The sequence below is a fragment of the Sinocyclocheilus anshuiensis genome, unplaced genomic scaffold (assembly GCF_001515605.1).
Source record: "Sinocyclocheilus anshuiensis isolate Anshui unplaced genomic scaffold, SAMN03320099.WGS_v1.1 scaffold366, whole genome shotgun sequence".
Taxonomy (NCBI): Eukaryota; Metazoa; Chordata; class Actinopteri; order Cypriniformes; family Cyprinidae; genus Sinocyclocheilus; species Sinocyclocheilus anshuiensis.
In genome coordinates this window covers 849,550-865,501 of record NW_015547673.1, presented here as the reverse complement: position 1 = coordinate 865,501, position 15,952 = coordinate 849,550, and the positions used below count along the sequence as shown (strand labels likewise).

General features: G+C 33.8%; 2 protein-coding genes across 2 annotated transcripts in view; both read left to right on the top strand.

Moving 5' to 3' along the window:
• The window catches only part of LOC107702851 (vinexin-like), a 48,856-nt gene extending 43,682 nt beyond the window's left edge, over positions 1-5,174 (top strand). The window contains exons 19-21 of the mRNA XM_016505279.1: positions 1,462-1,556; positions 1,874-1,980; positions 4,329-5,174. Coding sequence (XP_016360765.1) covers positions 1,462-1,556; positions 1,874-1,980; positions 4,329-4,390 — 264 coding nt within the window. The 3' untranslated portion in view covers positions 4,391-5,174. The remainder of the gene's footprint in view (positions 1-1,461; positions 1,557-1,873; positions 1,981-4,328) is intronic.
• Positions 5,175-7,589: 2,415 nt separating this feature from the next.
• Positions 7,590-15,952, top strand: part of pdlim2 (PDZ and LIM domain 2 (mystique)) — an 82,922-nt gene continuing 74,559 nt past the window's right edge. Inside the window, exon 1 of the mRNA XM_016505261.1 lies at positions 7,590-7,924. The gene's annotated coding sequence lies outside the window, so the exon portion shown is untranslated. The remainder of the gene's footprint in view (positions 7,925-15,952) is intronic.

Sequence of the window (15,952 nt, the reverse complement as noted above, 5' to 3'; positions counted from 1 at the left end):
GTCATATATTCCAAGACGTAGGCTAGAATCTGTGATTGCGAAGTACAATATCCACACCGGAGCGATGACTGACTGCCACACATACTCCTCAGAACATTCGATTCATTCGCTGGAGCTGTGCCGGAGTACAACCCATGCAAGGAAGATAATTCCGCACACAGCTGCAATTGCAGGTTTTCAAACCAAGGTGGCGACAAAGAGGCAAAATTTACGGACTGCAGTCTTAAATTTGAGTATTTGTATTTGTACACTACAGTTCAAAATTTTGGGGTTAGTAACATTTTTATTTATTATTACTATTTATTTATCTTGAAAGACTTTAATATTTTTATTCATTAAATTGATCAAAAAGTGATAGTAAGGCCTTTTACATTGTTAACATTGTTGTCAACATTGATAATAAATGTTTCTTGAGCAGCAAATCAGCATTTGCTCATTACAGTTATTTTAAACTGTAATAATATATTATTACAAAATATTACTTTTACAGTTTTCTTACTGTATTTTTGAACAAATAAATGCAGGCTTGGTGAGCAGAAGATACATTCTTTCAAATATATTAAAAAACTTACTGACCCTGAACTTTTGAATGGTGGAATTTTTGCATTGTGGCACATATGTGGTTTTAATTTTAGTAATTTTATTTGACCACTACAGTTCAATGTTTTTGGATCCGTAAGATTTTTTTTATTTTTGAAAGAAATTGGTACTTTTATTCAATAAGCATGCATTAAATTGATCAAAAGTGAAAATCCTGAAATCTTGAAAAAAAGGTTTCACAAAAATATTAAGCAGCTCAACTGTTTTCAACATTGATAATAATAAGATTTTTTTTCTTGTGCATCAAATTTCTGAAGGATCACGTGACACTGAAGACTGGAATAATGATGCTGAAAATTCAGCTTTACCATCACAGGAATAAATTACATTAAAACTTAATGTATTTTTTTTTAAATTGTAATAATATTTTACAATATAAATTTTATATTATATTAATAATGATATATTAATAATTAATTTCTAATATATATATATACTAATAAATATTATATATATATAAGTAATCTACTGTCATTTTTAATCAAATAAATGCAGCCATGGTGGGGATAAAAGACTTCTTTCGAATCTTTTAAAAACATTAAAAAAAAAATAAATAAAATAAATAAACTTCTTACTGGCCCCAAACTTTTGAATGGTAGAATATTTTTATATTTTGGGAAATAAATGTTTATTTACTTTAAGCTATTTTATTTTTAGATTTCATGCATTTTTATTAAATTATATTATATACACAGTGAGGACCATAAATGAAAAATCTATATCAGTTGATCACAAGTAACAACATAAAAACATGTTCAAAGAAAAGATGTGGCAATGAATGAGTGTGAATACTTATGACATATTGCATAATTTTTTTTGGGAAAAAATAAAATAAAATAACATTTTAACAATCATGTTTAGGATGGGACCAGAACACTATCTCCGCAGCCCAATGCAGATATTAAGATTCCTTCCACATCACAGTCTCCTGTGAACATGGGTTATTCACGACAACCGTGAGTACTTCTACAGAACATCGTTCATTACTACTGACCTAATTCAAGCAGACAGAGAAAGATCATTTACATTTATTAATTTTATGATTGTTTAAAGGGATAGTTAAGTAAAAAAAAACATCTCTTTATTTACTGGCCATCTTGCTGTGAAAGAAAGTCATGAGGTTTAGAATGACATGAAGGAGAGTAAAATATGACAGTGTTTATTATTGTGTGAACTGTCCCTTTAAGAAACATATCCAGGGTTAATCCAGCTACTGATTTCATCCTTTACCATTTGTAATTCTTTTTCATTAACTTTTTCTCTTTGCATTCAGGTATAAAGCAGTTTACAACTATAAACCCCAGAACAGAGACGAGCTGGAATTGAGAGAGGGAGACATCGTTCAGGTCCTAGAGAAGTGTGATGACGGCTGGTTTGTAGGTAAGTTTGCTTCACTTCACAGCTTATTCCAGCCAACAACTGACGACTTAAACAAGATACTGTATGTGCTTTTTGACAGACAAGTAAAGAGATCAACCATGGGGATGTATGATATATTGGTACCTTATTGATAATCATATCATAATTTTATATTTGATAATTATATTTTGATTATTGCAATGCCTAAATTGGCTTCAAGCATTTAAAACTATTGGTGTTATTTTTAGTGTACAGGATTGTAGGGGCAGGTTAATCTGAAATAGACAATAATAGTATTAGTATATTGCACATATGTGGTTTTAATTTTAGTAATTTTATTTGACCACTACAGTTCAATGTTTTTGGATCCGTAAGATTTTTTTTATTTTTGAAAGAAATTGGTACTTTTATTCAATAAGCATGCATTAAATTGATCAAAAGTGAAAATCCTGAAATCTTGAAAAAAAGGTTTCACAAAAATATTAAGCAGCTCAACTGTTTTCAACATTGATAATAATAAGATTTTTTTTCTTGTGCATCAAATTTCTGAAGGATCACGTGACACTGAAGACTGGAATAATGATGCTGAAAATTCAGCTTTACCATCACAGGAATAAATTACATTAAAACTTAATGTATTTTTTTTTTAATTGTAATAATATTTTACAATATAAATTTTATATTATATTAATAATGATATATTAATAATTAATTTCTAATATATATATATACTAATAAATATTATATATATATAAGTAATCTACTGTCATTTTTAATCAAATAAATGCAGCCATGGTGGGGATAAAAGACTTCTTTCAAATCTTTTAAAAACATTAAAAAAAAAATAAATAAAATAAATAAACTTCTTACTGGCCCCAAACTTTTGAATGGTAGAATATTTTTATATTTTGGGAAATAAATGTTTATTTACTTTAAGCTATTTTATTTTTAGATTTCATGCATTTTTATTAAATTATATTATATACACAGTGAGGACCATAAATGAAAAATCTATATCAGTTGATCACAAGTAACAACATAAAAACATGTTCAAAGAAAAGATGTGGCAATGAATGAGTGTGAATACTTATGACATATTGCATAATTTTTTTGGGGAAAAAATAAAATAAAATAACATTTTAACAATCATGTTTAGGATGGGACCAGAACACTATCTCCGCAGCCCAATGCAGATATTAAGATTCCTTCCACATCACAGTCTCCTGTGAACATGGGTTATTCACGACAACCGTGAGTACTTCTACAGAACATCGTTCATTACTACTGACCTAATTCAAGCAGACAGAGAAAGATCATTTACATTTATTAATTTTATGATTGTTTAAAGGGATAGTTAAGTAAAAAAAAACATCTCTTTATTTACTGGCCATCTTGCTGTGAAAGAAAGTCATGAGGTTTAGAATGACATGAAGGAGAGTAAAATATGACAGTGTTTATTATTGTGTGAACTGTCCCTTTAAGAAACATATCCAGGGTTAATCCAGCTACTGATTTCATCCTTTACCATTTGTAATTCTTTTTCATTAACTTTTTCTCTTTGCATTCAGGTATAAAGCAGTTTACAACTATAAACCCCAGAACAGAGACGAGCTGGAATTGAGAGAGGGAGACATCGTTCAGGTCCTAGAGAAGTGTGATGACGGCTGGTTTGTAGGTAAGTTTGCTTCACTTCACAGCTTATTCCAGCCAACAACTGACGACTTAAACAAGATACTGTATGTGCTTTTTGACAGACAAGTAAAGAGATCAACCATGGGGATGTATGATATATTGGTACCTTATTGATAATCATATCATAATTTTATATTTGATAATTATATTTTGATTATTGCAATGCCTAAATTGGCTTCAAGCATTTAAAACTATTGGTGTTATTTTTAGTGTACAGGATTGTAGGGGCAGGTTAATCTGAAATAGACAATAATAGTATTAGTATATAGTATTATGTAGAATATTATGTAGAATACAAATTACAAATACAAAAAAAGACTGCTGCATTTATTTGATCATCCTTGCAGAATAAAAATAATATTTGTTTTTTACAACTACAAAATCTTACTGAACCCAAACTTTTGAAAAGTATTGAATATAGATTATTTCACAAGATAATCACTCAAAAGTCAAAGTGGAATATACAGTTCTACTCATGGACATACAGTATAGTAGCAAAACTGAAAAATGTATCTTTAAGAGCAGTCTCGGTGCCAGACCTTCCCTGTGCCGCCCTCTATTGGCCGATTCTCACATTGCAACAATGTCATTTACCATAATATGCTATCAAAGAGGTAGCTGTTTTGTGCCAGAAGTTTTCTTGCTTAAATGACATTGTATTTTTCTTTTCCTGTCAGGTACGTCTGAAAGGACCCAAGCTTTTGGAACATTCCCTGGCAACTATGTGGCACCATTTTAAGAGCTTCCACCAATTCTCACTGACACTACAGGCTCAACCACTAATCAATGCACAATACCGTCTGTCTGTACCACTGTACAGTATATACAAAACCACTGCCCTCTTCACACACACACACATATCAAAACGTCACATCCTCCACTAAGCATGTGCACTCTTCTGCTTACAGTATCTCTCACAGATGTTGGACACAGCTGGGTTTGACCACTCACGTGTAATGAAGCCACACTACATTATGCTTGGAAGATCCTTACATTTATTTATAGTTTTCCACAATGCTATTGACATTATCTAAGATGACTTACTCAATTTTAACATCTTTGTAAAGTTTACCTCCATTTTGGTTTCAGATTTGTAGCAACATTGCCCTTGAACACTACATATCCTGAGGATCTGGATGTGAGACATGGTTAAAACCGTCCGTCTTTTTTGAACGCTCATCACAGTTGTCATTGATCGCCACATCATTTTAGAAACACAACCGCAGTTTTAGCAGTCATTATCAAGTGTCTGTAAGCGCTTAGTGCAGTTGTCTCCAAGTGTTTAATCTGACGTTAATTGTGTAACAAACCCAGCATGCCATTCTCTTAAGCTTTAGGACAGGGAAAGTGTTGCCACTTTTAAACTCTTTTGTATGAGTCTCCTGCTTAGTGAAAAATCAGTTAGGGTTTGATTTTTTTTATGGTGGGTTCCAGCCAGACTAGATTAAGCATGGTTTTTGACTCTATATGTGACCCTGGAACACAAAACCAGTCTTAAGTCGCTTGGGTATATTTGTAGAAATAGCCAAAAAAAACATTGTATGGGTCAAAATTATCGATTTTTCTTTTATGCCAAAAATAATTAGGATATTAAGTAAAGATCATGTTCCATGAAAATATTTAGTAAACATCTTACCGTAAATACATCAAAACTTCATTTTTGATTTATATCAAAACTTAATTTTTGATTAGTAATATGCATTGCTAAGAACTTCATTTGGACAACTTTAGAGGCGATTTTCTCAATATTCTGACAAACCACACATCAATAAAAAGCTTATTTATTCAGCTTTTAGATGATGTATAAATCTCAATTTCAAACAATTGACCCTTATGACTGGTTTTGTGGTCCAGGGTCACATATTAGAATGATTTAAAACCATATTCAACTGAAAATGTTAATTAATGCAGGATCAGTCTTCAGGATCAGTAGAACATCATATGATTTGCATGTATATTCATTCACAAGAAAAAAACACATATTAGAATGATTTAAAACCATATTCAACTGAAAATGTTAATTAATGCAGGATCAGTCTTCAGGATCAGGATCAGTAGAACATCATATGATTTGCATGTATATTCATTCACAAGAAAAAAAAAAAAACATAAGCAGTATTTTGTCTTGTTCTCCAGTAAAAATGACTAAACAAGAGTAATTTACTTTAAGGAGCAAAATTGTATAATGTTAAATTTCAGAGAATATATCTTAACCTAAGTTTTTATATGTTTTACATATGTGATGTTTTTCTTGTTTTATAAGCATTAATATTATGTTTTTTTTATGCTTACAACAAGAACTAAAAATATAACATAAATCATGAGCTCTTGTGATTTTACAGGTTGAAAATGACACTTTAAAATGAAGTCAGCTTGTGTTTCTTATGTCAAAGAACATGTGCACAGGTTTTAAGACAGGAGCCGGAGGACTTTTTACTGGTGGTTTATGTTGGCTATTAAAATGGTTGTGGAAGATACCGGTATTCATTGAACTCCATCATTAACTCACTTTGTCTTCTGTTTTTAATTTTCTGGGAACTCAAGTAGCTGACTGCAATATATAAAATTAGGGTGAACTGCATGGGACAGTTTTTGCTAGATTTGTAATATATTATTTTTCGTAGCGTTTTTTAAATAATTTTTAAATTAAATAATTTAAATCTATATGAATTTTGTATAATTGTATATTTAGTATAATTTGTATATTTTCTGCATTTATTTGATCAAAATACAATAAAACGGTCATTTTTATGAAATTTTCGTACAGTTTTCAGCAGCCATTACTCCAGTCACGTGATGCTTCAGAAATCATTCTAATGTTATGCTTACAACAAGAACTAAAAATATAACATAAATCATGAGCTCTTGTGATTTTACAGGTTGAAAATGACACTTTAAAATGAAGTCAGCTTGTGTTTCTTATGTCAAAGAACATGTGCACAGGTTTTAAGACAGGAGCCGGAGGACTTTTTACTGGTGGTTTATGTTGGCTATTAAAATGGTTGTGGAAGATACCGGTATTCATTGAACTCCATCATTAACTCACTTTGTCTTCTGTTTTTAATTTTTTGTTGTACATATTGTTGAATCGTTATCAAACAGTTACCAAATAATGGAAAAAAGATAATATATTTTTATTGCCACACAATGTATTGCAGTATCTAAGGTACTCACAGATTTTGATATTGATCAAATAAATAATGAAAAACATTGGTTTGCTTGTTACTTTCACTATTCAAATCTTTATGATTTTCTTCATAGTCCGGTCTGAAGACTAAATGCCTGGCAGCACCTGCTACAGTAAATGCTTCTGTTGCTATTCACACGCTGTCTTTCATTAGTCAACACACCTGCTTGTATGCAACAAATGAAATAATTAGTCTTGAGAACATGATGACAGATATATTTGAGTGAAAATGCCAATGTCATATAGCTCATAATGCCTTAATTTTCCAAAACACTGACGCAGAACAACTCACTCCTAAACCAGACGGTTTCATCTGATAATGAGTTTTGAGATTGTACTGTTTGACAACGCCAAATGAAAAATAAAGCATGTTACAAAAACAGCCAAATGAAAAATAAATAAAATAATAAAAAATAAAATAATTTTTTTCTTTTCAATTCTTTAATGAATAGAAAGTTCAAAAGAGCAACATTTATTTGAAATATAAATAGAAATGTCTTTACTGTCACTTTCGATCAGTTCCACGTGTCCTTGCTGAATAAAAGTATTGATTTCTTTTATTTTAAGGCGATTTTAGAATCTTAACTTTAAACTTGAATAAATAAGATTTTCTCATTATTGATCACCGCCAGCAGGTGGCGCACTGGCACAGAGTGTTATAGAGATTTGCTTTTAAAATCATATTTCTATTTCTCCCCACCTTCTCGACACGCCCCGCGGTCCACCCTCGCGTGCGCACCCCAGCCGTTATTTTGACAGCGACACGTGGCGTGTGAGTGGAGAGCATCATCTCCACAGCGGAAACATTCTCGGGAAAAGTTCGGAAAAAACTGGGCGGTGTGGGAATTTGGTCACATGGAGCGCGCAGCCTAAAAACTGAGGCGCTGAAAGTGTTTGAATCAGGTGTGCGTTAGGAAGCGGACAGAGTTTGTGACAGAAGAGCAGCGACTCTCTCTCTCTCTCTCTCTCTCTCTCTCGCTCTCTCCGCGCTCAGACAGGACGCGTGCGTGTTTTTGACGTCACCCGCACAGGTGCCTCACGCAGAGTTGGGATTACTCCTAACCGCGCGCGCCAACGCTTTACCAGGTAAGTGCTTATTTTCCTTAATATTCGAACTAAATATGTAGCGTTACTGGGCTGTATTTGTTCCGAAGTGATATCTATACTCATCATCAGGTGAGGCGTGAGAAACATGGCATCAGTTCAGCATCCTTTAGTCTTTCACTGTCACTTTTGCTGAAAAGCCTGACTGTCCCACGCAGAAATGAGCGAAAAACGGAATGTTTCAGCTTGTTTAAGTGATGAAAAGGATCTAATGTGTCATTAGAATCGACACAACAGCTGTAACACTGCAGCTCAATTCAGAGGAGCCTCTAGTCCTCCATCACTCATTTCAGTGTGATACTTTATTTATTGTTTTCAGAACACATTTTTTAGCAAAACATAGTGAACCAAACCATTAGGGAAAGTAAACTAGACAAAAAGTAAAATGAAAGGAGGTTCAGACAGTGTATTTGTCTTGCACATTATATGGTCACAAAGGCCAAAGGGAACAAATGAGACTAGGTGGGTTTGAACTCCGGTGCTCTTCACATGATGGTCAAAAATGACCGAATTTTTTTTATTTGTATAATTTAAATGAAATGAATGTACTATGTTTTAGTTTGATATTTTATTATTTAATATTTTAGTGTTTTTAGGGTTTTTTGTGGTACTAAATTGTTTATGCAGTAGTTATACTAGTCCATGTATTGCCTGTTAACCACTTTTTGAGCAGACCTGAAAATGACATTTCTAGCTTGAACTGTCATACATTCTGAATGCTTTGGAGCACAGACTTAAGTTTGGTCTCATCTTAAAGAAGACACTTGGCTGATTATTGCTTAAGTTAAAGTGAAATAAAGAAAGTCATAAGTTAAATTATGAAAAATTCACAAAAATACTATTTTCGTATTTTATATGAAATGTATATTTTCCAAAACATGTTTTACTCTAAAACTGCGAGAAAATCAAAGCCATAAATCTAAACAAGTTGTGTTCCACATTTGAGGTTGATATCTCTGAAATTGAGTACGATCTTGTTAGGGTGCAGTACCAAATGTTTCCCAGTGGCGTCATTTTAGACAGTTTAGGAGTATGACTGTTTTTTTTCTTTTTTTCAGGACCATTTAACCTTTTTGAACCAAGCTCTTTTTTTTCACATGGCAAGTGGCAAAACATTTACCAAGTTTCGTACCATTCCGCTTAAGTAAAAAAAAATCCAAAAAACGAATATGTAAAGTTTTTGGGTCAAAATGACCAAAGAGCACCAGAGGGTTTTAAATATGTTGATGGAGGTCCTAATGGAGAGAGGAAAACTTTGGGACAGCCTTACACTTCAAACATGAGTTCAGAAAATAGACCGATGCTATTCCATATAAAGCTTTAAAACATGTTACATTAGAATGAAATCAGAATTGAGACCAGATGATGAGAGACCAGAATACAGTAGTTAGTGTAATGTACATTAAGAGATTCAGTAACTGGAAACACTTGATTTTGTGTGCTTATGATGCTCAAAAATGTTGTCCAGGTAGGGCAGCTCCTTTGCAACTTCAGGGATCTTATCTATTCACAATCAGCTTGTAACACTCCAAAGAGAAAGGAAAACTTGAAATCGCATCATATGACCCCTTTAAGATGCATACTTCTGCTTGATAGTAGCCTTTAAATAGACTGTGATTCATAAGTGCATGTACAGTACACAGTTGTTTTTGATATTTTGAGGGTATGCAATGGATTTTTTGATGCATGCTGGTTGGGGTTTTTTGCCCCGGGACAGACTGGAATGTTTTGGATTCAGTTATGCAGAAGAATGTGAAAAGTTACAGATTAAGGCGTCAACACTGTCCAAACCCACATGGCCAGACTCAGAAATGAATAAATGTCTGACTCATCAGAAGTTACTTTAAAAATCACCAGTTTCTACCAGTTGCTCCTTTATTGTTGCTGTAGCACAGCTCTCTGTAGGTTTGAAGTGAGCAGAATGCAGTTTCGAGGCTGGGCACTGAATGTGAGTGATGACTGAGCAGTACTTTTGAATTGATGGGAAAAAGCCAGACGTGTGTGTCTATGCATTGACCAAACCCATTGAGAGAGCTTTTGTACCTCTCTATTGTCTCCACCTGTGCAATTCTTCACATCCCTCAATTTTAGCTTCTCCCTCACTAGTATTTTTTAACTTCCATCACTCCAAAACACCCATTCTTCTCATTCATGTTTTAATTTTCATGCTTTTTTGTTATAACATTTACTGGCACTGTAAACAATAGTGTGAATAAGCAAGTATTAACACATTAATGTCAGTAGCAGGGTTATCTCGTAAACAAAACTATTAGATAACAAAGATTTTTTGTTAATTGAAATAAAGCTGAAATAATTAAATGGAAAAAAACTAAATTATGATTATAATAATAATAACCATAATTAGAAAAAATTAAATGATCATTAGAAATGTTGCCTTGGCGACTAAATGAAATAGGGTTGCTAAAGCACTAAATTTACTAACTGGAAATAAATAAAAACTAAACCTTAATAGTAATATTTAAAAAAAATTAAACTAATAAAAATGACAAAAGCACATAACAAAAATGAAAACTGAAAATATAAATTATAAAATATCAATAAAAATATAAGAGTATATAAATAATACTAAATTAACACTGGTCAGTTGTGCAAAATAAAAATAAAAATAACAGTACAGAGTAAACTTTAAATACACTGAAAAATTGGTGTAGACAATGTTTTTACTCAGAAATGAGACATTTTGAAAAACTGAAACTAAAATAGTACTTTCTTGTAAAAAGTACTTCAATAATCTTTGCTTTATTTACGGTGTAGACTTTTTAAACCAACATGACTTAATGAGAAATAATATTATGTACATTTTAATTTGTTTTTACAGATGACAACTTTGACAAAATAACCCCTGTTGACATGGATCCGTGAAAACGGCCTAAGATGCTGTAATATGCATGCCAGGCCAGTAGTTGGCGATGTCACTTTGTACGAACACATAATATGCATCCGCACAATGTCACTGTTTATGCAAATTCGCGTTTTTGTGTTTTACACTGAAACGATAACGGTATTGTTTTCAAAAACTTGCATTTTAAAACCCATTTTCAAAAGTTTGTGTTTTAGGGCCCCAAAACGCCGTTGTCGTGTAAATGAACGGCCAAAATGCATTCAAAGTTTTCCATTTTTAGTTGAAAACTGTGTCCTGTAAACATCCCCTGAGACTCCTCCTCTGAGAATGAAGCATTCTTGCTCTCTCTATTCAGATATACCCAGAGTGCTAATAGGCCGTGGAAGACATAACATCCACAAACATGTCTTATAATTGCACATGTCTCTGCACTAAAACCCTGTCAGCTGTACAATAAATCAGCTGCATACAGAGACCAACAAGGCAAGTAGTGAGTACCATTTATGGTTTTCATCATAAATGGTCATCTGGACCACAAAATAACATCCCATACAAAGCAACAATTCCATACCGTTCTATATTCTGATGGTTATTTCATAGAGGGCACCAAGCTGAACTTTATTTCTTCAAAAACCACAGTTTTTGGATGCTTTCAGCATATGCAAAGTTTCTAGTCTTTCTTTGGTTTAGCAAGAATTTGCAATACATGCTCAAATAAACAGGAAATTGCATGCTCTGATATGATCTGTTGTCAGCTGTTGATGATGAAAGAGATTGAGTGTCTCTTTCAATTCATAATTGTGTACACATCTTTTCTTTTATCTGCAGAAAAGGTTCTCAGGCAAAAGAATCCACAGACGGTGCACAGGCATGCATTTGTTTTGGTTCTGATGGTGAATAATCCATTTTATACAAAAGTGTGTTCACAATACGCATGAAGCTGGCAAAGTATTTGGCAACAGGATATGATGTCATGCTATAGGACTTATATTTTTAATAAATCACAAATTTATTCTGAATGTGAAAATATGCTCCATCTACTTTCTCTTTAAACAAACCGGTTTAACAAGTAAATATTTGACGTTTAGGTTCTCACTAAATATCATCTTTCTGTATGAATTCGCAAGTTGCAAGTGCATTAAACTTGAACTTCCGAAAGCGAGACACTTCTTTGCACAAGCTCGCATTTTTTACGTAACTGAAGTTAAGTGTGACTGTATCTTTAATGTGGGTTATTAGCATAATACACGCCCAAACCGTCTCTGTATAAGGGCAACATATAGTGGCTGTACGGCTGTGTGCCACTCTCTCATTGAGGTGGTTGTGTTTGTCATTTCTAGTACTTTCATTTGTTTGTGCGCACAATGTGGTATCTTGTTGTTGGATTTCTGTGTGTCTTACCACATTTCCTGTGTGCCGTCTCTCTGTTTTGTAGCAGTTAAAGGCTGTTCTTATTTAAAGTCAGTGAACAGGATAATATGGTAGTCGTAATGATGGCGTATGTCTGTCTGCACCACAGTTTCTCTGTTCAGGGCAAAATCTACCCCTTGTTTTCTGCACTGTAATTGAGGCCTAAAACTTATGCTCGATTGCAGCCATACTTTTGACCAAAAACTGGGTCTTCTCTAACCACTTCCTTTGCAAAAAGTCACGACAGAGTTTAACCACTGCTTAACATTGCTGTTGAGTCAGTTCAGATGAGCCAGTTCTGAATTCATGGCTGTGCCTGCAAATACAGATAAGTGCAATCTAGGGGTGTGCGATATATATCGCCTGCGATAATATCGTAATTGTTGTTTTAACGATGTTTAAACTTATTGGAAAAGATTAATTTCTATCAGTATGAACTGACCACCACACAGAATATGAAGAATATTAAAAACATTAGGAGTCAGCTGTCTTCAGCAGTCCTTAAGGTACCAGCACAATAACACACTCAGCAAAATATCATCTAATTATCGTCAACGATAAAATCCCAGAAAATATCGAGATATTATTTTTTGTCAATATCGCACACCCCTAGTGCAATCCTGTTTGTGTGACTGTGTCTGGAAAGCTCAAAGAAGAAGCCTGCACACTGGGTCTGGATTGAGACTTCATCTGTATTGTGGTGAGCTCATGTCGCTATTACTTTTTAAGAGGTTTTGATTCATAACCCTACGTATTAAACTTTAAATAAAAAATGTAATTTGTTTTAAATGTAATTTTTAATGCAATTTATTTGAATTTAATTTGACTTGAATTAGTGATTTAAATGTAATTTTGAATTTAACTTTCAATGTAATTTAATAAAATTTTTTTTATTTAAATGTAACATTTAATTTAACTTTTAATTTAATATTTTAATTTGATTGATTTAAATTTAATCTTTAATTGTAATTAATCTTTATTTGGATTTAGCATTAAATCGAACTTAATGTAATTTAATTAATTTAATATCAATTAATTTGATTTAGATTTATATTTTAACAACTTTAATTTGATTTAAGTTTGTTTAATTTAAAAAAATGTTAACTTTTAGTGTAATTTAATCTTTAATTTGATTTAAATTTAACATTCAGTTTAACTTAAGACAAATTACCTATATATAAATCAAATAAAATTGATTTTAAACTTAATGCAGTTTCCTCACATTTTTGAAAATTTTTTCATGACATTTTACTAGTATTGGTTTGAACTACTGAAATGTTGCTATCGTGACAGTCCTGCATTATTCTATGACTTGTAAACCAGAGGACCACCATATGAGCCTATTAACTAATAATTTTCCTTTTAATTTTTTCCAAGCTTTTTGTGGCCCGAGGCTAAGAACGTATCATACTTGTCAGAACGCAGTGCTTGTGAATACCTCCTGCTCTTGAGTCATGATTGTAATATCTTGTTCTGTTTCTATGACAGCCAAACATATCAAACATAACAGTTGAGGAGTGAGTTGCTTTACGTGACTCCCGTCATAAAAATATAAATACCAAATATCGAAGACTCACGGTAATTAGCCACCACTGGAATGCAGAATTGTAATGATTCATTCAGTGAAATTTTCAAATAACACACCGTCCATTATTCAGACTGAGCTCATGTCTTTTATTGTTCGTCTCCACCCAGCACCTTTTGCGTACTTTTCTTCTCGTCGTACAGTGTTGTTTGATGTTTCTTCATCAGTGATGGGATGGAAGGTATCAGCGTTGACTCACTGTCATTGAATGTGATAAGAATGTGGGGAATGTTTTATTCTGGCGTGTTTTAACCAGAACAGGGAGGTGTTGTGTTGCTGTGGCGTGAGTGTGGTGCTGTGCTGACTGGGTGTGTGTTGGGCAGGTGTGACACTGTTAAGCTCACTCATGGGAGTGGATCATGGGAGAAAAAGCATAGTTTGTTCGGTAGGCTTGGTGTGTGCAGCAACACTGTAGGCTCAGTGTATTGATTTATTACTGTACGGCTCATACTTTGAATCCTTTTGATTGTAATACTTGATACTATATCAAGTAGCGTAGCGTGATTTAAACTCCCAACACACCCTGGTCACATTATTTGTGGCAAAGACACTAGCAGTGCCAAGGTCATGAACTGAAATGCGGTGCACCTTAAGTTGGATAGATTTAGATAAAAGCATCTGATACTCTTTTTGAGTGTGGCTTTGAAAATACTCACATATGAGTCTGTGGTGATGGGAGGGGAATGTGTAGTTTCAGTTGTAAAAACCATTTCTCAGTTTTTGATACCAATTTCACTTCCATAGCAAGAGTTAATGTTACTGATCACTCCTTTATGTTAAATACTAATAAATAATGGCTTGTAGTCATCTAATAATTCTCAAGTAAACCTTGCTTCATGTTTTTCCAGTAATTAAAAGAACAGAGAAAGAAATTACAATGGAACAATTAATGCAATATAAGCAAAAACATGAATTGAAAAAATTTCTCTGCGAAATAAAACTTCTTATTGACACAGTCTTCGTTTCCCATTGCATGATTGTCAAATGAAATAAATTACTGAATTCATGTTGGTGATTTTGGACTGAGAAACAGGTCTGTAATAGAGCCCGACCGATATATCGTTTAGCTGATATTATCGGCCGATATGAGCCTGTCGCTGATATATCGGTATCGGCGAATATGCCGCCGATATGAAATTATTTTTTTTACAGAACATATAACGCAGATTAAATGCTTCTGAATGGTGTAATTACTTAGTTTGTCCAGCAGAGCGCGCTCCATTGTTTGCTACTGGTGACCCAGGTCAGTGTAGTGTAGAGATGCGCCGATGAGCTCAAACTTCACCCGAGTCCGCTGCTTCAAATTATCCGCCCGCCACCCACCCGCACCTATATTTGATCGTCGCATTACAATGATTCTAATTCTTAGTTTTGCATGATGATATGATGAATGGATGGCTAATTTTTAACAGCAGATTCAGTGACGTTAGAGACTAGAGCTGATCTGCGCATCACGGCACGCGTCTGCGGCGCATTAAAGCCTGTGTTATGGCCACCGGAGCTGATCTCGGCCATTCAGTCAATGCTGGTGTTTGTACTGGCCGCACTGCGGCCCAGAACTCATGTTTATCACATCGGTCACATCACATCGCTCGGCGCGACAAAATACAATAGAAGTCTATTGTATTTTGTCCCGCCGCTCGTAGAATAGAACCCATTGTAATCCGTGATGATGTCACTGGATGCAGTAAACTGATGCCTCGTTTTATTTATGACGTGCTGACACAGTTCAAATGATTTTCAACGGTCGCTTCGCTTTGTCGTGTCCTGTTGCGGCACAGACACGGTGTCAGCATAGTTCGTCAGTACAGTCAGTAACGTAGCAGATTGAAAAGTTAGCATCTTCTGCAGTCCAATAGACGGAAGTGTGGGGGTGGCTTGAGTCTGTTGAATGGTGATTTAACGCTACGTTGTCACCTAGTTGGAGAGACTCTGCTCAGTAAATAAACAACAATGTACTCGTCTTTTACTCTTACAATGAGCTTATCATATTCGTTTGCTACATTAGTAGGGCCCTATGATTTAAAAAAGCTGTGCTTCCTGCATAAACCTGCCCCTGTTGGTTTGGCAGTAGCTTGCTTGCCCTACACAGTTACCTTGTTTAATTTCTTAATTCAAGTTATATATATTTTGTTCTATTTGTGTTATTTAT